At 40.3% G+C, this 24,249-nt stretch overlaps 1 protein-coding gene across 4 annotated transcripts in view; it reads right to left on the bottom strand.

Annotated features, from left to right (window-relative positions):
* LOC103673071 (amyloid beta precursor protein) overlaps nucleotides 1-24,249 on the bottom strand; it is a 256,172-nt gene that overhangs the window by 76,953 nt on the left and 154,970 nt on the right. For 2 of the 4 annotated variants that reach the window (XM_040621078.1, XM_040621079.1), the window contains exons 7-11: nucleotides 23,803-23,970; nucleotides 21,428-21,484; nucleotides 8,752-8,885; nucleotides 3,206-3,280; nucleotides 2,357-2,515 (exon numbers count right to left, since the gene is read on the bottom strand). In XM_040621078.1, the coding sequence (XP_040477012.1) occupies nucleotides 2,357-2,515; nucleotides 3,206-3,280; nucleotides 8,752-8,885; nucleotides 21,428-21,484; nucleotides 23,803-23,970 (593 nt within the window). The remainder of the gene's footprint in view (nucleotides 1-2,356; nucleotides 2,516-3,205; nucleotides 3,281-8,751; nucleotides 8,886-21,427; nucleotides 21,485-23,802; nucleotides 23,971-24,249) is intronic. The other 2 variants (XM_040621080.1, XM_040621081.1) reach the window with 1 other exon arrangement.

Genomic DNA, 24,249 nt, shown 5'->3' with positions numbered 1-24,249 from the left:
AACCCCAAAGGATCAAACTGTTCCTGAGTAATTTAACGACACTGCAGAACGAAGCTCAAGAACAGAGGTATATAGAAGTACCCAGCACACAATAAGGTGAAGTTCACAATGTCTGATGGCCAATAAAAATTATTAGGTATAAAATGATAAAGGAAAATATCTCATATAATGAAAAAAAAATCAATCAAAATCGACCCAAAGTTCGCACAGATGTTAGAGGTGGCAACCAAAGATATTACAAGTTACTATATATAATGTATTCCACAGGTTGAAAAACTTAAGAAATGGAATATATAAAAATAACCAACAAAAACCAGACTAAACTTCAAGATATGAAATGTATGAGATGAAAAACAGCCAGATAGGGGTAATGGCTGATTGAAATACACCATGGCACGTCATAATCTTATTACTCAAAACTGGTAATAAAGAGAAAACCTTCAGAGCAGCCAGATTAAGGAAAAAAAAAAGATATAGGGGCGCTTGGGAGGCTCAGTTGGTTAAGTATCCGACTCTTGATTTCAACTCAGGTCATGATCTCAAGGTCGTGAGATCGAGCCCTATATTTGGTTCTGTGCTGGGTGTGGGGTCTACTTAAGAGTCTCTCTCTCCCTCTGCCCACTTCTCCCTCTCTCTAAAAATAAATAATAAAAAGATATATTATTTACAGAGACAAAGGATATAAATATTCTTGTGGGAAACAGTGCAAGTAAGCAATGGAACATCACCATTGAAGTGGCTGAAGAATACTTTGTCCTAAAATTCTATACCCAGCAAAAATGTCTATCAAAAACAAAGGTGAAATAAAGATCTTTTCAGATACATCCAAGCAAAAGAATTCTTCACCAATGTACATGCATTAAAAATTTTTTTAAAGGAAGTCCTCTGGGTAGAAGGCAAATAATTCCAGATGGATCTATACAAGGAATAAAGAGCACCAGAAATGGTAAATATTTTTCTTAGTATGTAAAACTCTTTAAAAGAGAACTTAACCATTTAAAAGAAAATTAACAATAATGTAGTATGGAAAAAATATGACAATAACAGCCCAAAGATTGGGAAAGAGGAAATGGAAGAATCTGAGTATGAAGTTCTTCTAATACACCAGAAGTGGCCTAATATCACTTGTACTGGTATACTACTGTGAAGTGGGAGAAACATTTTCTAAAAACCCTAGGGCAAACACTAAAATAACAAAATAGAGAGTTACAGCTAAAAACCCTACAAAGGGTACAAAAGATAATCTATTAGTCCAAAACCTGGCCCCCCCAAAAGTAAAAGGGGACAAAGAACAGATGGGACAAATAGGAAACACAGCAAGATGACACACTGAGGTACAGCTGTATCGATAACTTCATGAAGTGTTCTTCTCAATTAAAAGGCTAGATCCAACTATACGCTGCCTACAAGAAGTGCATATCAAATATAAAGACAGCTTAAACAAAAGTACAGAAAAATGATATGCTATGATAGTAATCAAAATGAAGCTGAAATAGCTTTAATATCAGACACAGTAATTTCAGAGCAAAACATATTACCTGAGAGAAGGACGGTATTTCATAACGATAAGGGTTGGGGGGAAGAAGGACATAACAACTCTGAATGTTTATGCACCTAAAAACAAAGGCTCAAAATACAAAAAGCATAACCTGATAGCATCGCATGAGAAAATGTCAGAGACTTTAATCTCTCTCCTCAGTAATGGACAGAATGCACAGACATCATGCACACACATTCACACTCAGAATGCTTCTTAAGTCCAAAGTAAACTCTCCCATGAAGCCTCGTTGCAGAGATGTGCTTGCATGTTTGGTAAGCCTTTCTGGGCATTTATTGCTGAAAACCTCAAATAAGCCTCCTGACACAAGCTGACACCATGACTGACGAGGGCCTCCCCGCAGAGACGAGGGCTGCTGCTCTGAGCAGGAAACTTGAGTTCTAGCTCCTGTTCTGACTTTAAAAATCCTCACCACTCGGCCAAATCCCACCTTGTCATGACGCTCGTTACAGGTCATTCGATGGGGAAGCTTGGTTATATACAGAAGTCCTGCCAGCTTTTGTGGTTCCCTGACTTCAGCTGTCCACGAAACGTCACCGTCCCAGGCATGCCGACCTGGGTCAGGCGTTAAGTGCTGAGTCGCTTGGGAAGCGTGCTGACCGATCTGCGGGAGGGCGCGAGTGTCTACTGTGCTGAGATGACCCTGTGCCGGCAGCTACCCCGCGACCCCACAACCTCCAGACAAGACGAACTGAGGGGCTCATCACACCTCTCACGTTTCTTTCCCGGGGCCTTCGGTCCCCAGGGCCCCCACGCCTCCTGTGTGCACGGCGCCCTGAAGGGAGCTGGGAGACCTACCCGAGGGGGGACGGCCTGCAGAGCCGTGATGTAATTCTCCAGAGCCAGGCGGCGGCGGTCGTTGAGCATGGCCTCCACCCGGGCCATGTGCGTCTCCACCAGCTGCTGCCTCTCGTTGGCTGCTTCCTGCTCCAGGGACTCCACTTTCTCCTGGAAGTGCTGCCGGGGCGAACACGCGCACACATCAGTCGGGGACCAACAGGTAGGATGGGGCGGCAGATTCAAGTGTTTCCAAAGGGGCATCGTATTTCATTTTACTCAGAGATTTATAGTCATTCCCGCATTTGGGCGAATTCAGCATGTTTTATGGGCTTCCTCCCCTTCCTGCACTCCAACCCCAAACCTGATTTCTCACTGTAAATCTTTACTTTATAAGGTCCCTGAAGACTGATCTGACTAACTGTAACACAGGATAAATTTCTGTGCTCTTAAAACTCTGAATTCCATTGCAAATAAAAGAATTCCTCTTTTACTCGCAGTGCTTTAATTTCAGAAAATGACCAGGAGAGTCTCACAGTTTCCTCAAAGGTAGTTTTGAGAGGAGTGCCTGTCACAAATTCTAATCAGGGTGTAATTTTTGCCAGAGGAAGAAGCAGCAGCAGATTCTGGCAATCAGAAAGATGTATTATTGATAAAAAGCAGACCGCAATGCAAGTAACCATAGAAGTTTTATGGAAATGAATTATAACTTGGCTAATTAAAAGCAAATACAAGGAAAGGTTTAAGAAACTGAATTACTGGACAATGATGAGCGATAGTCCAAATTGATGGGAATATGAACAATCATTCAGAGATGCTGGAAAATGTGTAGGCCTGTGCTGCTGGGTGGAGAACTGGCTGGGGTTTTACCTGAATAACTGCTTTCTTGTCGGCTTTAGGCAAGTTCTTTGCTTGTCGTTCTGCCTCTTCCCATTCTCGCATGACCTACAAAATGAGAAAACATGTGAATTTAAAATCATCAGTTCCTTTTTCCAATTTTTATTTAATGAGAGATTATTTTCTTTCTGTACTTGACATTTTAAACATTAAAAAAAAATTACCACATTCCAGTCCAATCTCAAAACGATTTATCTGATCTCCCACTAGGATATAAATCATCTATCGTAGCAGTATATTAAACATAAAGGCTCACATTTATTGGAAGGAATATGGCCCTTTGAAACAAAGTTGTTCTTTTTTCCTTTTCCTCAGAAATGGCTGAAAGTCATTTTGTCTGATGTGCACAAATGTCAACGATTCATAAAGGCATTGATATACATATGTATGCATATATATACACACACATATTTCCTGAACAAGGATTTCCACCATTACATTGAATGCATTAGTCTTAGTCTTTTGTGAAAGCAAGTTATACAATTTCAAACTGTGTATTTTTCAAGCAGTAAAGCAGGGGAAGGCATGAACCTTTCATGCGTGTGCACACATGCCCTGAACACACTACCAAAAAAAAATACATGATGGAGGAAGGATAAGTCAGAAATCCTCAGAGCCAGCCCACTGATGGGTAATGAGGGCCTTCTGCTCACCAACCCCCATCATAAACAGCAAAAATACCCGAAGTACCTCCAGAAATTCCAAGGGAGTACATATTATAATGTTCTGAACGTAGCAAAACGTATTTTTGGCAAGTAATGCTAATTTAGTAACCAGGGTAATCGGTTTGGTAGGAAAAGAAAGCTTCCTGTTCTCATCCTTGAAGTTCACCCAGGATTACCCTGAGAGAGGTTCATTCATTGACCTGAATGCAGAGAGCAGAAGTCTGCAGCTGGGCCTGTTGCTGAAATGAAATGATACTAGATTCTTAACCACCTACGGCTGCCTTTCCTTTTCAAGTGTACTACTCGCTGTCAAGCAGAACTTTTTTAAGTGCAACTCATAACTGAGCCAGGTGACATAAAGAGCAGGAAGATCAAGTAAGCAATACAACGGTCTGCTGACAGATGTGTACTTGCATACTTTGTAGATACACAAAGCATAAAAGAACCTGATTTCTGTACTATAAGAGCCTGTTATTTATAGGTATTTATCCCTAAGGAATCGATTTTTCTGATACCCTTCAAAATAAAAAAAAAAAAGAGAGAGACGTGCATAAAAAACTACTGATAGAGAATTTCTACGAGATAATAACACATCAAATCACCGTGTGGGGTTTTATTTAGGTATTTTATTATCTACTGGCATTAATTTGTTGTATAGGATACAAGACTAGCTTCTTTGTGTTCTTTCTCTGATTATGGAGAAAAGAGAATGGAGTGAATTTTCTATTACACGTGAGGAACATGTAAAAAAATAACCTAAAAAGGTCACAACAAAATTAGAACAAATGCCCCACTGCTGTGAATAAGAAGAGAATCAAAAGCAAAGAAACCTATTGTCCCGGATGCTTCGATGTCTCTAAGAGTTAATGAAGGACCCCTGTAGGGAGGGGGCTACCGAAGACTACCTTTGCTTTCTGGATGAGATAAGGCTTGCAGCTTGCCATAAAAATATTTCAGTTTCCTGCTTTGAGAATGTTCACAGTGGCAGTACTCTACCATGAACTCTTCAGGCAAGGAATCTCAAAATTAGTTTGAGGGAGAAGCCAAACGTTTTACTGGAATGTGAAAATGGATTTCCTTATATCTTTACACTTTCACCATCCCCCCTTGCACATTCAGAACCTGATCTGTAAACTTTGAGCTGGGGAAATACACAGAATAATTAGAGAGATTTATTTGGCTAATAAACTGAAAATAAACTATTATAAAATGAAATCGAATTTGATTTTCAGAGCAATTTAACAATATTCTGTACCCTCACAAATAAAACAATTCACTGATACCATCACCCTAGGCCTATTTAATGCAAGATAAACACACACCATAGGCTCAACGTCTCTCTGAACAACGGCTACCACTGAGACGTCCCCAAAATAGATAACATTCCTGCAGATCTGCTACGTAGCAGACTCTGTATTAAGTGCTCTATAAAATCTGTGAGATTAGTCATGGTGATCTCCATTTTACGGACCAGATTAAGTCATCTGCTCAAGGTCATGGAGGAAAAAAAAATGGAGAAGGAAGGATATAAACCAAGATCTCTGTGGCTCTAAGAACCACGCTTTTATCCTCTATGGCCCAAACTGCCATTATAAAATATAAAAGTTATATATACATTATATATATAATTTATATAAATTATATGCTTATATAGCTATATACTTATATAAACATATCTAGTTATATATAATATATAAGTTTATATATAAATATATGTTATAAATACATACAAGTATATATAAATTATATATATAACCATATAAAATTGTTCAATGGCAAATTCAATAGGTGAGATAAGTTTCCTTGTATTTAGTGACAGGAAAAGGACTATTCCTAAGATACTGATGCTTATCCTAAAAATAATAAATTCCAAAAAGGGTCAAATTTCATTTTGAAGAATTTCATTTTAAGGATATATTAAAACCTCTAAGTCCATAAGTAATATGTATAATTATTATAGAATATATAAATATATAATAAAATCATTTATAGACTATTCAGAATCTTATATTTGCTAGACACTATTCAGAACATATGGCAACAGAAATCTACAAGTTTAGTTATCATGACGCCCAACAACCAAATACCAAAACCCCCCAAATACCAACCCCCCCAAATCTCTGTATTCATAAGAAAACGAATAGTAACAAAAATTACAATAAAAATAAATTAAAATTCTCAGGTTGCTCCACATATTCTTGTAAAGCAATTTCCCACTGAGTGAACAAAAGTATCAGTATCATCAGATTTATGGATCTTCAAAGACTTGGCTGTGACATGCAGACAAAATGACAGCTAATACACAGAGATTTAAGAGGCAGGCAGGCAAGTTCAAAGGCAAACAGTCCTCAGAATTCAGTACCACAGATTATGAAGATAAATGTTAATCTCAGGCATCTCTTTTCTGTGACCACTGGAATGAGGAGACAGCATTCTCTGTTCTAGGGTCACATCTCTTAAGTTAGGTCAGATATAGTTAATAACTAAAAGATGAAGAAATTCCATAAAGATTTATATGGTTAAACAGATGTGTTAAACTAAAACTAAGTTACTATTCCAGGAAAGATCTAGAATATCTGAAACTGACATGTATATCAAAAAATCACTAATAAGTACTTGGCACTGGAGATGCCAAGGGGATGTTTCAGTGTTTATTTTTCTTTTTATTATTCTTTTTTTGGACTTCACTGCCCCTGAAATGGAATTTGAAGCCAGTGAGAAGGCCCTGAAAGCTTCAGAAGCAAACAGTGAGATAGGATTTAAGTTTAAAAGATGCCATTTCAGGGGCAAGAAATATGACTTAACTGCTTTCTTACTAGTGATTATGTATCAGCCCGTGTTTTTCCCAATGAGAAATCCGGTTCCCAGAAGAACTGCCTTCAGGTGAAACCTCATTATTCCACTCTACCTAGCTTCCTAGTTCAACTTGCTTTTAGGTCTTCATCATGGCCAACAACTACAACTGCACATTATATTCCAGAGCCAAAGTATTTTAACTTTTTCCCCTCCTTGTTATTATTTCAAAATAAATCTAAGTATCATGGTCACTCATCATAAAAAAAAGTAATTGTGTTGTGTCTTTCTAGATAATTTAGCAGTTTTGTTTTAAAATACAGGTTTTATTAAAAAAATAAATAAAAATTAATAAATAAAAGACAGGTTTTATTATATTCAAGTACGGTGAGGTCAACAGATCAGGAGACAGATGCCATTGAAAAGACTGTTACTCACACACATTTCCCAAGAGGAGGCAGCATGCCATGCTATGCCATTGAGGGAAGGAAGGTGCTGAAGCACTAGGGTGGGTCAGGAGGCAGAGGGAGTGAGGGGGAAATGTAGCCAGGAGTCTGTGGTTTCCTTGGGAAGGAATGGGTGAGTTGGGGCAAGCAGGCTGAAGCAGGCTTAGATTTGGCTAGTCTGAATACATTTGGTATAGAGGTATAGGGGCTGTCCCTAGATGTCTGGTACCTAGCCTTGAAGTGAGCAGGGCAGGTGGGTAGTGGGTCAGTGTGTAAGAGTAGGATGAAGAAGGTATCTGGGGGAAATGGGCTTTGGAGAGGTTGGTTTGATTTTGAGAGGTGTGCCCCAAGGCTAGTCATTTGCTACCTTTAGGAACTGGCTAACCCTGAGAGGGGCAGTCTCCCTAGAGTTAGTAAGGGCCCAGATGTCAAAACACTAGAAAATTAAAGCCCATGATTAATGCAGTCTTTTAAAGACTTCCTGTGATCTTAGAAAATATATGGCAGACTGATCCATTAATCCTATTTAATGTCTATTATGAAAACTTCTAAGTATTTGTGCTAAATATTACTAAAATTAGTAATACCTTCTGATATTTACCACAGAACATTAACACCAAAAAAAGGAATGGTTGACTTTGACCTGAGAGATTTCCTCATTCACTCATTTATGTTTCCTTAAATCTGACTTTTCCTATTGTTTTTTCACTCTGAATTGTAGGCTTCAAGTTAGGCAGTAACTCACAAGGAAGTGCTGATATATATTTGCTGAGTGAATGAATGAATGAATGAAGAATCTGAGAAAGGGCTAACATTAATATTATCTCTAATAAATACAATATCCAGCACCTGGTATAGGCATATCAGAAATTGTAATTGATATTATTAGATATAAATTAACCAGGTTTTGAACAAATTTTTCAATTTGTTTCATAAAGGATTTGCTAAAAAACAAACAAGCCAGGGTTTGCCACACAATGTAATGAGAAGAGCGTTGCACCAGGAGCAAGAAAGATTCTAGTTCCAAATGCCATCTCTTGTGTTTCTTATATTGCTTTGTTCTAGAGTGGGAAGCCACAGTCTTGAACCACTGTTGCATTATTGATTGCTTATGAAATGAAATGCACTGATCATTATGGTTCACATTGCTTTTAAGTTCCTATGGTCTTACGAATTGGCTTTGGAATAAATGTGAAGTTCAAAGTTATAATACTTTGGCATCTAATAAAAAATATTCATCTTTACGACAGATCATTTTAAGGGATTTTAATTTACAACATCATGCTTACAGGGCTATGTATACACAAAGTAATAAAACCAGAGAGAATGCTGCAGACATAATTTAATTTGTGCTTATGAAATCCTGCTATACTTAGTGTGACTGGATCTCTCCTAGGTGGCATGCTCAAGGTGAATTCTAAAAAACCCAAAGTGATACCCTTAGAGCAAACATTTAAAACTAAGACTTTATGTCTTTAAAGATCTGGATAAAATTAAAGATCCCTTCTACGCCTAGGCATTCATCAGCCATAGAGCCCCCAGGGAGACTCTGAGGCAGAGGCTAAGCCCAGATTTCCCCTTTATTGTAAACGGAAGGATGGAAAAGTCACTTTACCTGTGACATTCGCTCGCGGTGCTTGGCCTCCAGCCTCTCTTTGGCTTTCTGGAAATGGGCATGTTCATTCTCATCTCCAGGTGTCTCGAGATACTTGTCAACGGCATCAGGGGTGCTGGCTGCTGTTGTAGGAACTACAAAGTAGAAAGAAGGAGGTTTGAGAAGAGAAACAGAATATCCAATCATTTCAAAGAAAGCCATATTTTCCTTTACTACAGAACAAAGAATTTAGTAGAGAAGCACATACAAGAAGTTAATGCTGTTTAAGAGAACACCATGAGACATTTCACAGCACAGTACAAATGTTTCACCCCTTTCAAGTATAGGGTGAAGGAAAATCTATAAAACAGTCCCTTCTGTGATTATAGTGTTATATTTAAAATTCTTAGCAAAACAGGCATGCACAGAGCAAAACCAGTCGGTGTTTAATACAGACATTTTGTCCCAAATCCCTATGCCTTGCTAAATTAACTTTTGTAATCTTGAAAGTAAGATCTGTTATCAATATCGCACTTTTATGATTCCTATAGGGACCGAAGAAATCTCAAAATCAGTCTTTTGCAGAATATCACACCACAGAGTAAAGGTAAATTCTACACCATGTATTTCCGAGAGCAGATTTCAAAGCCACCTTTTGTGAGAAAGTGTTTGAAACACTATCCCAAACCCCGTAAAAGTCAAAAAATGCATTTCTGAAATCACAAAGGAACATTTCTGCCTTTACAAAATTTGACAAGTCAACCAATTCATTATACTAGTCAAAAGAAAGTGATTTCCATTTTGAGTTCAACTAAAACTGCTAAGCTGTATGACTGAGTTGCAACATAGACTGCTAAATTACGTGGAAACACAAATATCTGTAAAATTGAAGAGCGTACTGTAAAACAAAAATATTTTAACTCATGAGCCGAGTGAATTGTAATGCCCTATACAAGCAGTTTTCCAAAAGATTAGTAATGATTAGCGAGAATTCAGAGCATTCATGAGCTTACAAGAAAAAAAAAGGAAGGAAAAAAGACGTTGATTTAAAGAATAGAATATGTTCAATCAAAACAGTGAAATTAGGTGGTTTCACTATGCTTTCAGGTCAAATCAATGTAAGCATTTTATTCAAAAGATTACTCAAATATCACCAATGCTTTATTTTTCTTTACTGATTTTTATCTAATTATTGACTACTATCTTTGAAATATGATACCCCAAAGAGGACTTAAATGAGACGTATTTATGGCTAAATCATTTTGAAACAAAATTCTTTTTTAATTTTATTTATTTGCCAGGGAGAGAGGGAGCACAAGCAGGGGGAGCAGCAGGAAGAGGGAGAAGCAGGCTCCCCACTGAGCAAGAAGCCCCAATGGGGGGCTTGATCTCAGGACCCTGGGATCATGACCTGAGCAGAAGGCAGACGCTTAACTGACTGAGCCACCCAGGTGTCTCTTGAAAAGAAATTCTAAGCTAAATGTCTTTTATACATGCTTTGAGAAAAAAAACACCTGGAATCTTCACAGTCCAAAGGCTTCCAGATTTCAACCAAAACCAGAGGCTTTTTTGTTAAGTAAGTAAGATCTTTAATTTTAAAGCGGAATACTTGCTCAGATTTCTCCCCTTCTTCTTTAATCACTGTGCAATAATTATTTTTTTAAAAAATAAGAGTTTAGGTATCTATACAGAGGTTGCTTTTAAGTGGAAGGAAGGAGGAGGGGAGTATGCCTGGGGTTATTTTTCAAAATACTTGTGTGTTCAGCCCCCTGCCTCACCAGGGGACTGTGAGTCAACAGGTTTGGGACTGGCACAGGGCATCACAGATTAAAAAGTATCTGCCCCCATCTTCCGTGTGGTAGATGGGAGAGAGCGTACTTCAGCGGCAAAGGGGAAAAGCAGCATAAGCTTTGCAATTAGGCACACCTGGCTTTTAGTCTTTCTTAGACTAGCTGTGACCCAGGGCAGGTAACGTGAGTCGTCTGTCCCCCTGTGTCTTCATCTCTCAGGCCAGCATACTAGCTGCACTGGGAAAACGAGTTGCCACCCCACACATTAGGCTGGTATATACAGTCCTTCGTGCTCTTCTCTCTTCCTTTGCTTATCACATGTCATTCAAATCTTAGAGCTTTATGCAAACCATAGAAAAAAAGGAGCTATTTTTATTTCACATCCATGGAAAATGAATTACACACAGGACCATGAGGTACCCACCTACAGGAAAAGGAATATATGTTTTTCTAAAAGATCTTTGGTATAATCCCCATAAACGGCCCCCAAATGATTGAAAAGGAGTCCTTAATTTTTAAGACTGAGAAATAATTGTCAATTTAAAATTCTTTAAAAAAAAAAAGGAAATCAAAGGCAAGTGTTTTTCTGCATAAATTCAAGCAAATCAATATGCAAGTATATTTAACTTCATCAGTGCTCCCCATTGGAAATGGAAGTGATGTTTAGCATTTTAAATTTGTTTCCTGTGGTTTTCATCGTTTTTTCCTCTCTGCGGGGACAGCTTAAACACGAACACGTTGAAGTTCTTTTGGCACAGTACGATCCGGCAGGATAACAGAATTAGGGAGACCATATTTTCCATTTTGAACAAATGAAAATGTATGAATGTTTGGGGCTCTTGTCACTGATCAAGATAGCCGTCCGGCTGTTAACCGTCAGAACCGTAACACAGTATCTTCTTCGAAAACTAGAATTACACAAGTTACTGTGTAAGTAGGAAAGCTCTCCACCCAACTTTTATGGTTGGCAAATTGTATGGTTTTCTCCAACTCTTATGATTTGCAAACACTGTCTACTGTTTGATGGAAAGGACATAAACACTGAAATCTGAGTCAGTATAATCTCATTAGCCTATCTTAAAATGTAGCTTTGTAATATTAAGGATAAAAGAATATTAGAGAAATGAGCATGCAAGGTATATTTAATAGGATTAAGAATATTTCAAGTATTAAGACTTCTTTTTAGACGTGCGGAAATAAATACAAATACTGTATTCCTGATTTATTCCATTTAATCCAATATTTCTTTTCGAGTAAATCCTTGTAAGCAGCCCTTGTTATTGCTGTTCTCGAACACTTTAAAGGAAGCTTTTAATCTTTAATTCAAGCATTTTAGCCATTCGCACTAACGCTCCTTCTCAATTAGCGTGACTGAAGTTCTCCTGTATTCCTACCAACCAGCAAACCAGATCACTGTCCAGTCAAGGAGAGAAGAATGATGGTACATCTTGATATCTGAAAATGAATTTAATATTTCATTATCACTACCCTGCAGCTGGTAGGGAGGAAGGGGACAGTGTTTTAAGGAAGAATTTGTACAGACAGCTCGGCTTCTGTTTCTCTGATATCCCTACATCCTAAAGACATGATCACACCAGGAACAGCTGCTGGTTTGTGATAGAGTCCAGGGTAGGCCGGACGCATGATAACGAGGACAGTGGGCAGGAGCAGGAAACCTGTGCCCTTTGTCCCTGCCCTTTCAAGGTGCTTCCTTTGGGAAAACAGTGGCTCGGGGAACAACAGCGTATGTTCCAGGGCGCAGAGGAATGGGAAGCTGTTTATCGCAGGTCACTTAAAGCACAGGGCATTTTAACAACGGAGAAAGTAGAAACAAACTGGCCTTATGAGGCTTTACTTTGGTTGTGGTTTTGCTACCATACAGCAGTTCATCCTGTCTAGAGACCTCCGAGGCGCCTTAGAAACTGTGATCTCGGCTCCCATTTCCAAATCGGCCAAAAAATAACAACCTGCACTGATGAGCCTCTACTGCACGAGATGCTTTCCACGTGTCATATAATATATGGGGGAAGGAAAAATTACCCCATTACAGTTATTGTGCATTTAATATAATTCCTCCTATCTCTGATCCACAAATACGTCTGAATTTAGGATTAGGTAAACCGTGAAAAGGCTTATAAAGTTAATATTTAGAGCAGGAAAGGGCTAATCCATCGATATGTCCAGGGCACCGGAAAATATTTGCTTTTGTTAATGAACAACATGAATTGGCAAAAAATATGCTTCGCTATGATATCTGTCGACCTATTTTCTATCCAACAGCTGTTCCTGCCCTGAATGCTTATCTGGCAAATGACCTCCACCCAACGTTTCAGCAGAAGTAGGGTTATGAGACAGGGCTCAGAAAAAAGAGCCCACAGGGCGTGAACCTGGATGATCTCTTAGCCTTTGGCCCCGGCTCAGACGGGCTCATTTGTGCCTTCTGCAAGCAAGCTCGCTGGATATAGTCCCCTTTGGCAGAAAACTACACATTCAGGGTTAAACACCTTTAGCTCTGGGTTTTAACCTCTAGCTGCCACACCATTAGCAGCCCGGCACCATCATATGCATGAGCTTTTAACTTTTCAAATGACCTTCATATGGATTTTCTTCGTTTCATCTCATAACAGCCTGGTAAAATATTAGGTAGGATATACCTTTCAATACCAAGAACGGGTGTCTAAATGTAATACCAAACAAAAACAAATGCTACAGAAAAGCAATTCCAACTCATAGCACATTACTGTCTCAAGGTGAACATTCTGGTTCCAAAAATTCAGTGCCTTCCAGATGACTAATACTTCCCATAGAAGCTTCACTCTTGCTTTTTTGCAACAGGGGAGGTCAGAAGTATCTGAAAAGCTGAGATAGCAGCTCGGATGTGGACCGTGCCACCTTGAGAGTGTTTGTTCATTCCTTTATTCCTCTGTTTAGCAAATATCACCACCCATACCAAATGTGAGACACAGGGGAGAAACCAATGAGCAAAACCAAGACCGCTGTTCTTATGGAATTATATTCTAGTGAGAGAAACAATCACCTCAAAAAAAAAAAAAAACCCAGATAAAAGTAAGTAACACATTGTGAAAATGTGATTTGTATTATGGAGAAAAAGAAAACTAGAACAGGGCTGGGAAGAATCAGGAGGGCGGGAGAAGGGAGGCAGGGGTAGGCGAGAGGCCAGGCTGGGTCCGACTGAGAAGGTGTGTTAGGCAAAGAGCTGAAGCCCCACTTTCCTGTCACCTGCTGGAGGAATGCAGCAGGGAGACACAGAAACTAGCACGAAGGCCCTAAGAGGTGAGTGTGCCTGGAAAATTCTAGGACAAGCAAGGTCAGTGCGGCCAGAGCTGAAGGAGCAAGGGAGAGAGAAGCGAGAGAGGCAGAAAGGAAAGGAGGGACAGATCAGCTAAGGGCTGTGAGGAGCCAATGAGAGCTGTTTTGAGGAGGGGAAAGATGCAGCAAGATGTGACGGATGCTTTAGACCCTTTAGAAGGGTCACTGTCTGTGAAGGGACAAAGCAGAAGAGGGTGAGGGGTTCTCATGGAAGGTTCCTCCCTCTCCCCCCAGACATAAGACGAATCACAGATTCGCTTCATCACAAAGTGCTGTTACACAGGTAACCAGATACTGAGGGAAAAGTTCTTTGCACAGGTGTGTGAGGGTTCATTTCAGTTTTAATAATTTTGCACCAACGTATGTCACAACATTTCCACTTCATGTTGCAATTGCTCTTAGTACCTGCCAGAGCTTTTTTTTTTTTTTTTTTTTTTTTTTTTTTTTTTTTGCTTTCACTTTATTTTATTTTTTTCATTTTTGGGGGCGGAGAGAGAGAAAGAGAGAAAGTGCCCATGCGGGGGAGGGGGGGTCAGAGGGCGACAGAGAATCCTAAGCAGGCTCCACACCCAGCACAGAGCCCCACAGTGTGGGGCTCAATTTCACAACCCTGAGATTGTGACCTGAGCTGAAATTAAGAGTCGGCTGCTTAACCGACTGAGCCACCCAGGGGCCCCATTGCTTTCAGTTTATTAATGAACCCTGGTGCTGCACCCAATGTTCCTGTAATAAAATACACCACCATCACTGGAGACATGATGCCAAGGAAACATTTCCCTCCCAGCACTTTCCCTGAGAAAACTTAATAATTTTTAGAAAAGTTACCTCAAAACCAAGTGAAAACTGGTATTATCTTCAGAATGCGCTAGAAATCATTCCCCTTGCCTCATATCAGAGACACGATCAAATTTAGCCAATAAATCCAAGTTTACGCCACATTTTTAGTTCATTTCAGTTCTGACTGTATCCTCACTACACAGTACTCCATTTCGTGCAAAGCAGCAATAATGTGGAGTCGAAACACTGCAGACATCACACGAAAACTTGTCCCTATCATTTTGATATTTGCTTGTTCCCTCAATCTCGAGGAGACACGCAATTTTATAGTCAAGAAGGGCTCAGGATGCAAAAGGCGCAATAACCCCACCTTCAAACAGTAACGACTCTGTCTACACCAGGCCACGAGGCACAATGTTTCCCCAAACAGAGGCCCGTGAATGGCACCGAGTCGATATACTAATGTGAGATTACTCTCCTTTCGTCAGGAGAAAGGCAACTGATCTCTACAGCACGGACAAGGGAAGATGAAAGTAAATGAAGACCGACACCCGTCATTGCTTTGTCACTGACAATGCTACTTATACAGAGCAGGCAACAGTGTGACTTGAAATGGCTGGGATTTATATTCGAGGTGGCAATGAGGCTCATTCACGTATAGGTGAAATATAAACCTATAAAGAAAGATTTCAGGTGAAAATTTAATCTGAAAACAAGGCAGAGCTTGCAGAGGGCCACCCTGACGTTAAAAAAAAGAAAAAAAAAGGTCTTTCCGTTTCTCTAATTCCAAAATAACTAAAATCCCAACCACGTTCTGAACTCAAATATTAATCGCACCCATCAAGCCCAAGTGAGAGGGGCCACTTGTAATGTGAAAATAGTGTGTGACCCTTAAATAGGGGTTCAGACTCTCTAAAAACAGAAAAGAAGAAAGAACAAAGGCCCTTCTCCCCCCGCTGCACCCTTGCTTCAGGCTTGTTTTACAGTCAGTGCGATCATAGTTGGCAGACTATCAAGGCGCCGAGCGGACATAAGGTAATAAAAATGTAATCCACGCGGTGTTTACTCTAGTCAAGCTACATTTCTTTTTTATGTCTTATGGGCACGTACTGGATGTGGGAATTTTGTCAAATGCGTGAAAGAATGAGCGCTGGCGTTATTTTTGTTAATATCTAGCTCCGATTTAGCGCCATGCACCCAAATTTAAGAGCAACCTCAAGTCTGAATCTAAACACCACATGTGAATCAACAGCTGTCCTAAGTGGCTTCCAGAACGTCTCACCCTTCTGTTCCTGTCTTCTGTCCAGGTGTCGGGAGCTAGTCTCAACTTCATTAATGGTGACTCATAAAGAGACCTGTCAGAGTTGCTCAACACACACACAGGGGTTCAAAAAGTCAAAATCTGCAATGATATCTACTTTCAAAGAAATCGTAGCAGGAAAAGCCAGATAGAGCTGTTAACCTCTGTGGAGGTCTTAAGGATAAAACCAATTTCATTTTCCTCTGGCTTTCCACACCGGTCTTTCCCTACATTTGTATATTTTACTTTATATTGTTACTTAATCCTATCACACGCCTGGGTCTCATCTCATCAATAAAGCTGCCAAGCTATTGGAAGCAGGGAACCGGGTCTACTTGGCTGGTGTCCCTCCCAATACCCAGCTTAGCACAAGCACGTCCTGAGCTCAGAAGCAACAGCTTTATTAAATCAGAGGTTGACATGCTGGTCTTCTTTTTTGTAAATAATGTATTTTTTTTGGAGCACAGCTGTATCTGTTTACCTATGGTCTATAGCTGCTTTCACGTTACGATTCCAAGTTGAGCATGTATAAAAGAGACCATACGGCCCGCAAAACCTAAAATATCGACTCTCTGGTCTTTTATGGCAATTTTTGCCAAAACTTTTATTAAACTATCTACTTACATTTCTTTGGAAATAGCTGAAGAACAGAGCACATATAGAATGAGCATTTTTTTTATTGTTCTGAGTAAATGAGGTTTTTTGTTTTTTTTTTTTTAAATGCTGTTTTGCTGAGCAAATCAATTCCTGTCCATCTTAGGGATTTGTCCCTATGATAGCTTGGAGGAAAAGGCATTTTTCATTCTGATCATTTCTCGATACCAAAGATGTGGCTTCTCATAAGTGTCAATCTAACAGATTTTACTGCTACTGACGTGACATGTAATTTAATGCACTCCCACATCTTTTTAGTGATTTTAATTACTATTAATAATGCCTGGCAGTTTTATAAAAATATCATAGTTCCATTAGTATTCGAGAATGTGCTAATGGGAACTAATATTTGCTATTTCGCAATCAGAAGAACAAGTACAGTGTGACTGAAAACAATGGTTGACCTCTGGCCAAAGATTGAATGCCTGGGTGTTAGGACAGGATATGACAACTCCGGGGTGAAGGTGGCACATTCCATTCAAAGGCTGCACGGTGAGTTTGCAAACTGTGAGCCTCTTAAGGCAGCAGCCTTAGAACTTGGGGATGGTGACTTGGCCTGATTTGATATGTCCTCATTATTTTTATATTCTCTGAAAGTGTATTAGTCTATTCTATTTCGACCATTTTGATATGAGTAGAAAAAAAATATTTTCTCCTTCTGGATCCTGCACAAGGCCAGATCTAGCCTTTGCAGAGGCCCTAAGGCCATAAACATGATCCCAAGGTACATTCTAGATGCCAGTGGTCTGTGTGGCAAGGCCATGTGGCATCACTACAGATGGCTGTTCTCTAGCATATGCTGGGATTCTGCGAAACAGACAGAGGAGGAGGGGGTGGTGCACGGGGGAACCATAAACTTCCAACCCAGGGGTTTGCTGGTTAAGTCTCTGTTTCCCTAATGGCGCTCATATTAGAGTAGAAAGACTATGAGATCTCTAACTACCCTACAGTCGGCATAGCAATTTCCACCCTACCATGTACACATTGAGAGTCAGGATGGTGGTCTATCAAATTCTAACATCTGTCAGGAACTGGAGGCTTCTGACATTGAACACATCCACAGGCCCTCAAGTTCATGGAAAGTGTGCCTGTTTATGCCAGCCTAGTTATATCTTTGAATCAGATGTGGGCTCACCTAGTGTAGATCAGAGGCTCTCAATGGGGGGGGGGGGGGACTTTGCCCCTCCCTGCCTCAGGACACAATTTGGCAAAGTCTGGAGACAGCCAAAGTTATCATAGTTGGGGTCATTGTACTGGCATCTTGTGGGTAGAGGCTAGAGATACTGCTGAACAGCCTCCAAACACAGGACAGCATCCGCAAGAACAAATGATCTAGCCCCAAATGTCAATAGCGTCGAGGTTGAGAGACTTGGTTTAGATACTGTCACAACTCGCTGCAAGAAGGGAGCCAAAGATGGGTCTTTGTCGTTCTCTTTGGCCAGACCCTCTGGTGCAGTCAGCTGACTCAATCCTGGCACGATGCTCTGTGTGACATTAAAGAGGCCGTCGGTTTGCCTTTTGAGATGCAATCTGAAGGGAAGAACACTAGGAACAAAAAAATCGTTCTCTCATATTTGAAACATAAACTAATCAATAAATATTTATATATTAATCTAACTGTTGTTCACAAACACAAACGGGCAGACACAAAATTCACGTCAGAAACAACTCCGATCTCATCAGATACTGATCTCAAACAGGAAAAAGATTTTTATAAAGGATTCAAATCCACAACTTTATGAGTAAAATGAAAGCTCTCAGCCTCTTATCTCTATCTTTTTTTATCTGTGGTTTAGATTCTTATCTACAACAACAACAGTGAAAACAACAACAACAAAATCAGTGTTCCTTAAAATTGCAATACTCAAAACTGGTTTTTATGACAAAGATTTAAAATCTAGAAATATCTGATTATAATACGTTTTTACTGGACAATGACTGTATAGTGTAGACCATTGCAGATTTTCTCCACATGTACAGTGTTACATCAGTTTAACCAAGGAGCTTTTTCTATCTCATTTCATATTTATTATTTGACTAGAAGCAACTCAAAGTGAGAAACCCATAAGACAACCACTTTGGTGAAGAGAGACCTTCCAGTGAAGACCTAGGTCAGTGAAGGAGCCAAATCAAATGGGTTTGCTCACCTTCTCACTGGGCTCATTGCTCTGACTACATTCTGCTATCTGCATTTGACCTCCAGATGACCGTGACTTCTTTAATTCAAATGTGTAACTTTGCTATAAATAAGATAGCATCACTGCACAGACTATAAATAACTAGAAATTATATGCTTTCTCTAGTCTGTTTGTACTAGCACTGCAGAACCCTACACTTGCTGTGATGAATAGTCTCTGTAGGGAGACAAGAAAATAGAGCTGCCAAAATCACTTCACCCTCCTAGGATGGAAAGGTGTCATGATCCCAAATACACCAGAAGTATTTGGAGACTATTACTGGAAAAGAGGAAATTATGAGAGATTTTCAAGGTCTGTTTGGAAGAGCTGAGGATGCAAGAACTTCATGAAAATAAAAAAAAAGCTTTTTTTAAATATCGTTCTTAAAGATTTTATTTATTTATTTGAGAGAGAGAGAGAGTGTGTGTGTGTGCACACATGGGAGCAGAGGCTGAGGGAGAGGGAGCCCAGAGACTGATGTGGGGCTCGATCTCACAACACTTGAGATCACAACCTGAGCTGAAATCAAGAGTCGGACTCTTAATTGACTGAGCCACCCAGAGGCCCTCATGAAAATAAATTTATCAAATAATGTTCATTTCTGTTAATTAATAAAAATGGAAAAATATAATTCTTTTAGATGCTAAAAATGATATAAAATGAATTATTTTTTTATAAGAGGGGGAAAAGATATTTACTGAGGCATGCTATATTCGATGCATTTAGAAAAAAGTTTTTAATATTCTTCCTCTTTCTGTTATTTTCTGTACTCTTAAAATACGCTCTGAACTTCAAATGTAATTTTTCTAACCTAAAAAACAGAATCAAATCCTTGGCTGTATGGAGTGCCGTGCATAGCCACACTATCATTTATGTTTCAAAGCTGGTCGTGCCATGTTTGATGGCTCTCACGGCCTCACTTTCTCCCATGTATAAGGGATATGAAGAAAACGCCCACAAAGTACTACTGAGAAAAATAAATGATCTGTGAAAATGCCTGGTAAATTGCAGCCCACCACAAAGATCAATATATTATTAATCTTACAGCGTAATACCCAGTTTTCTCTGGTCCTCTGTGTCAACTCACTTGTCCTACTTTTGATGTTGTTAGGAAAAAAATGCTTTGTCACAATCACAGAAAATATGTTGACTGTGGTAGCAAAATCCCCACATCCTTCAGAAGTTATATATAAAGTGAATGAATTTGAATCTTATGGTGGCCATTAAAAAAACTTTATGATCGATGATGAAAGTGTTTGTAAATTACATAATTCTCTATTATTTATCTTTTTAAATTTTATCTTTTAAAGATTTTTTAAAAAGATTTATTTATTTATTTGAAAGGTTTTATTTATTTGAGAGAGTGAGTGAAAAGAGAAAGAGGGACAGAGCTCGCACAGGAGCAGGGACAGAGGGAGAAGAAGTGGGAGAAGCAGACTCCCCAGCTGAGCGGGGAGCCCGATGCGGGGCTTGATCCCAGGACCCTGGGATTATGACCTGAGCTGAAGGCAGCCACTTAACCGACTGAGCCACCCAAGCACCCCTAAGATTTATTTATTTTAGAGAGAGAGAGAGGGAGTGTGTGAGCGTGTGCACGTGCACAGAGGAACAGAAGTAGAGGGAGAAGGATTGAAGCACACTCCTTGATGAGCGTGGAGCCTCATGTGAGGCTCGGTCTCACGACTCATGAGATGAGGACCTGAGTCAAAATCAAGATTCAGACACTTAATCGACTGAGCTACCCAGGCGCCACTTGTTTACTTTTTTAAAAAGATCAATTTGGAGACCGGGATTTTGTTTCAGGATACTATAAATAAATGCTAATTCTCATTATATCTGAACTACAACTGAAATTGTATCTCTTTTTCCAACAACCATAAGCATCAACAGCATGCGTATGTACCATCCCTAACCTAACGATGCATAAATCCATTTTTGGATATAATCCACATTTTAAAGTAAGTACTTGTGTGTTTAACACCACATTTTAAAACCAAGCTAGACTGATATGCCAACTGGGATCTTCACAAAACACAGACATTCTAAGGTTGGTTGATGCAAGATTTCTTCCGACGAATCTTTTTCTATAGCCTTATGATAAAAGCCAAAGTTGGGCACTTCTGTCCCATTAGCGTGCATTCAGGGAGAGGAAGAAGAGGTGGTTAGGAAATCTGGAGGTACTCTTTCACTTCCTAAGGCGTCACACGTGCCTTACAACAAACACACAACTGAAGTCTGTGCATACACGTTAGTCCATGGAGTTAGTAAATGCATGCATATTATGTATTTTTCTGGGAAATGAGTCACTTATACATATGTGGCCTCTTGTTACACTGTGGCATCTTGACAGCTTTAGGAAATAAAATAGTGATGCCAACTAAAACACAAAACTGTTACATATACGATACATAATAGAACCACACTAAACTGAAAAAGAAAAAATGTCAGAAATAGAAGTTTAGTCTATGCTCTTAGCCCGGCATCTGAAGTTGTCTGGCAAAACTGCACATGATTACAAATCAAAGCAACGGAAATAAACATTTTATTGAAAGACAGGTGTTTGAGACACATGAAACCATGCAAAGAAGGTGACGATGCTGGAGTTATAATCCAGCCATGCACTGTACCACGTCCTACCCCCCACCCCCCTCCAGTGAATGACAACATACGTTTAACAGCATCTTGGGGAAGAGGTTCCTGGGTAGTCTTGAGTAAACTTTGGGACACTATGGAGAAAATAAGAGAACATAACTAAAAACAAAAATAGAAACAGGGGAATGATGGTTGAAACTTACATGATTCCATTGACTAAAGGGAAAAACAAAAACAAAAACAAAAACAAAAACACTGGATGAAAAACAAAACTAAACAAATACCCTGAGGCTGGGCCCCTGCATGGAACCAAAGTAAACATAAACATAAGAAATCTATTTCCCCAGTGATACCTTAGAGTGCTGGGTATTGGGTCTCCAATAGTACTTCCAAGTAACATGTTGAGGATTGAGGATTTCCTGCTCCCATTCTCCCTCCTTAGTGCCAAGCATCGTCAATTCCCAAGGATCCACTCCTATCACCCAGTCATAGGGCACCTCCAGCTCGCAGCTTGGGCCATGTGTTGAATTTTATTGTCCACTTAGATCTGCCCATCCCTCTGACCAACCTTCAGCCTCTCATGCTTGCTTTCTTGATAAATTATTCTAGAACCTACCTTCCCTGGAACTAAATAGGGACTGCCTGGCTGATCCATTACACCTTTGTTGGGAGTCTCTACCTTTGGCAAATCTCTCAGCAAAAGGCATGCCATCCAGGGCACCTTCAGAGGCTCCGACTGACCTGTGGTGCCCACAGCTCGCTCCCAGCCTGAGTCAAATCAGACAGATGAAGTGGAGAGGGTGTGCGTATACGGGCTGTACAAGTGTTTTGGGGGCTGGGGAATAATTTCTAACTCAAGGCAAATTCCTCAATGCCGATAATTCTTAAAAACCCTCTTTCTTATTACATGTGCGCGCACACACACACACACACACACAATTTATATTTCAAAAAATAAATCCACCTCAGGGAAATGGAGAAAAAAAAGTTGGAAATCTGCCAAGAAATCTCCCTCAGCAGCTAAGCCAGTTAGAATCTCTGTAACAAAAGTCCTTTGTTCGAGAGGCTCCAGGCAACAGAATCCCCCATTGTGTTCCATGTTACCTGACCTAATTAACTTCTTTGTTTGAAACTGAAGAAAGGAGTCTTTTGAGCTAGAAGTTACAATCACCCAATGGTAGCCAGAAAAGAAGCCCTGGGGGTTACCAATTCCTACACCTGTTCTCACACAAGATAGAAATGGAGTCATCCCTTACACAGGAGACCAATAGGAACTGTTCCATTAGATTCCACTTAGATGCTAGGCTTCACAATAGAAGGTCTTAATGGTGCAGGTCCTTCTGTTGTTTAGCGTAAGCCCATGATCACAGCAGAAAACAATTTATATAATCCCTAGGAATCCCAGGCAGGAAATGGTAGCTGTCACCCTCACAAGAACGAGGGAGAAAAGGCAGGAGTCTCTCAAAAAAGAAATGCACAGCCAACTGAGTTTAATCTTTAATTTCTCAAGTTGAGTAATTCTTTCTTGAGTAGTTCAAATCTCCTACTCACGAACAATAGTAAATAAATAAAATTGGGACTTTCACACGGAAGGCTGTTAATAAGAACAGAAGTCCCCTATGTCTGGTTCACTACCTCCTGAGTGCTACCTCCGTGGAAAAAGTTTCATCTCACATTTGAGTCACTGTCACTTCATGTCTCTATCTCCCAGAGTTATGAAGAGCTGAAAGTTCGAGAAAAAAGGCTTTGAAAATTATATTCCCCGAATCTCTTGTCATTCAAGGTTTCTAACGTTAAGTGAAGAGTTTTCTTCTGTTTCCAAGAGAAGACACGAAAAATCGATATTGCAACCAGCCCGGTGAGAGCTCAGAGGCCACTGGGGCCTTTCTATCTTCGGGCATTTGAGGTGCATATGTTCAATTCGATCACATTCTCTGCCACCACAATCAAAGTCACATGTTACAGAATAACTTAAAGGTAGTCATCACAACCATCGGCCTTGCCAGGGCAACCGAAGCTGCAACAGCCAGGCTTCCGGGGCTAAGCCTTGTTCGCACACGTACTGCTCATGCGCAGACCCGAGCACACAGGTGCACAGACAGACACACACACGTAGACATTCGCTGAGAACAGGCGAGAAGACAAAACAGCGACTCCAGCTGGGCTTAGAGAGAGGCACTCAGAAGAAGTCCCTCGAGATTGCAAGACGAAGGCACCACAGCTAGTGGAAGAACACATCCAGGGCCATGCTTTATTAGAGAAAGACGGAGATGTGTGCTCGGGGGTGAACAGACGGGAGGAGACGCCGGGCAGTTAGAGGAGTGGACAGAAAACGTGGTTAGTGGGAGCAACAGACCCGTTCCCAAGGACCAGGAAAACCAATCTGTTACAGAGAGCAGAGTCAGTGGCGAGAAAGACGAAAGGTGGCCAGGCTCGAGGAAGGTCCACTTACTGACGCTGCCACACACGGCCATGCAGTACTCCTCTGTGTCAAAGTTGTTTCGGTTGCCGCCACATCCGCCGTAAAAGAACGGGGCGCACTTCCCTTCGGTCACATCAAAGTACCAGCGGGAGATCATTGCTCGGCATGGCCCCGTCTCGGCTTGTTCTGAGCACACCTCTAATCAGAGGAGACGTGGGGAACCACATTTAGCATGAAAAGGTACTGGCTTGCGGTTCACGTACATGTTTACTTTTCTTAGGCATCAGTCCTCCCCGGGGGTGACGTGGGCTGGGATTATTAGGCAGATTCTGCCCAACATCTTAATCACCTACCGGGACTTTCGAATGACCTCTGAAACAGAGCCGTGCACGCTCATCTGGTTTAATGAGCGTAGCTTAGTAGTAATAAAAGGATTCCAGCTGGAGGTGAACAGATCTTTTAGCTGCTTTTAGATTA

Source organism: Ursus maritimus, unplaced genomic scaffold (assembly GCF_017311325.1).
Source record: "Ursus maritimus isolate PB19 unplaced genomic scaffold, ASM1731132v1 scaffold_4, whole genome shotgun sequence".
NCBI classification, from domain to species: domain Eukaryota; kingdom Metazoa; phylum Chordata; class Mammalia; order Carnivora; family Ursidae; genus Ursus; species Ursus maritimus.
This window is presented reverse-complemented; position numbering and strand designations above follow the sequence as displayed.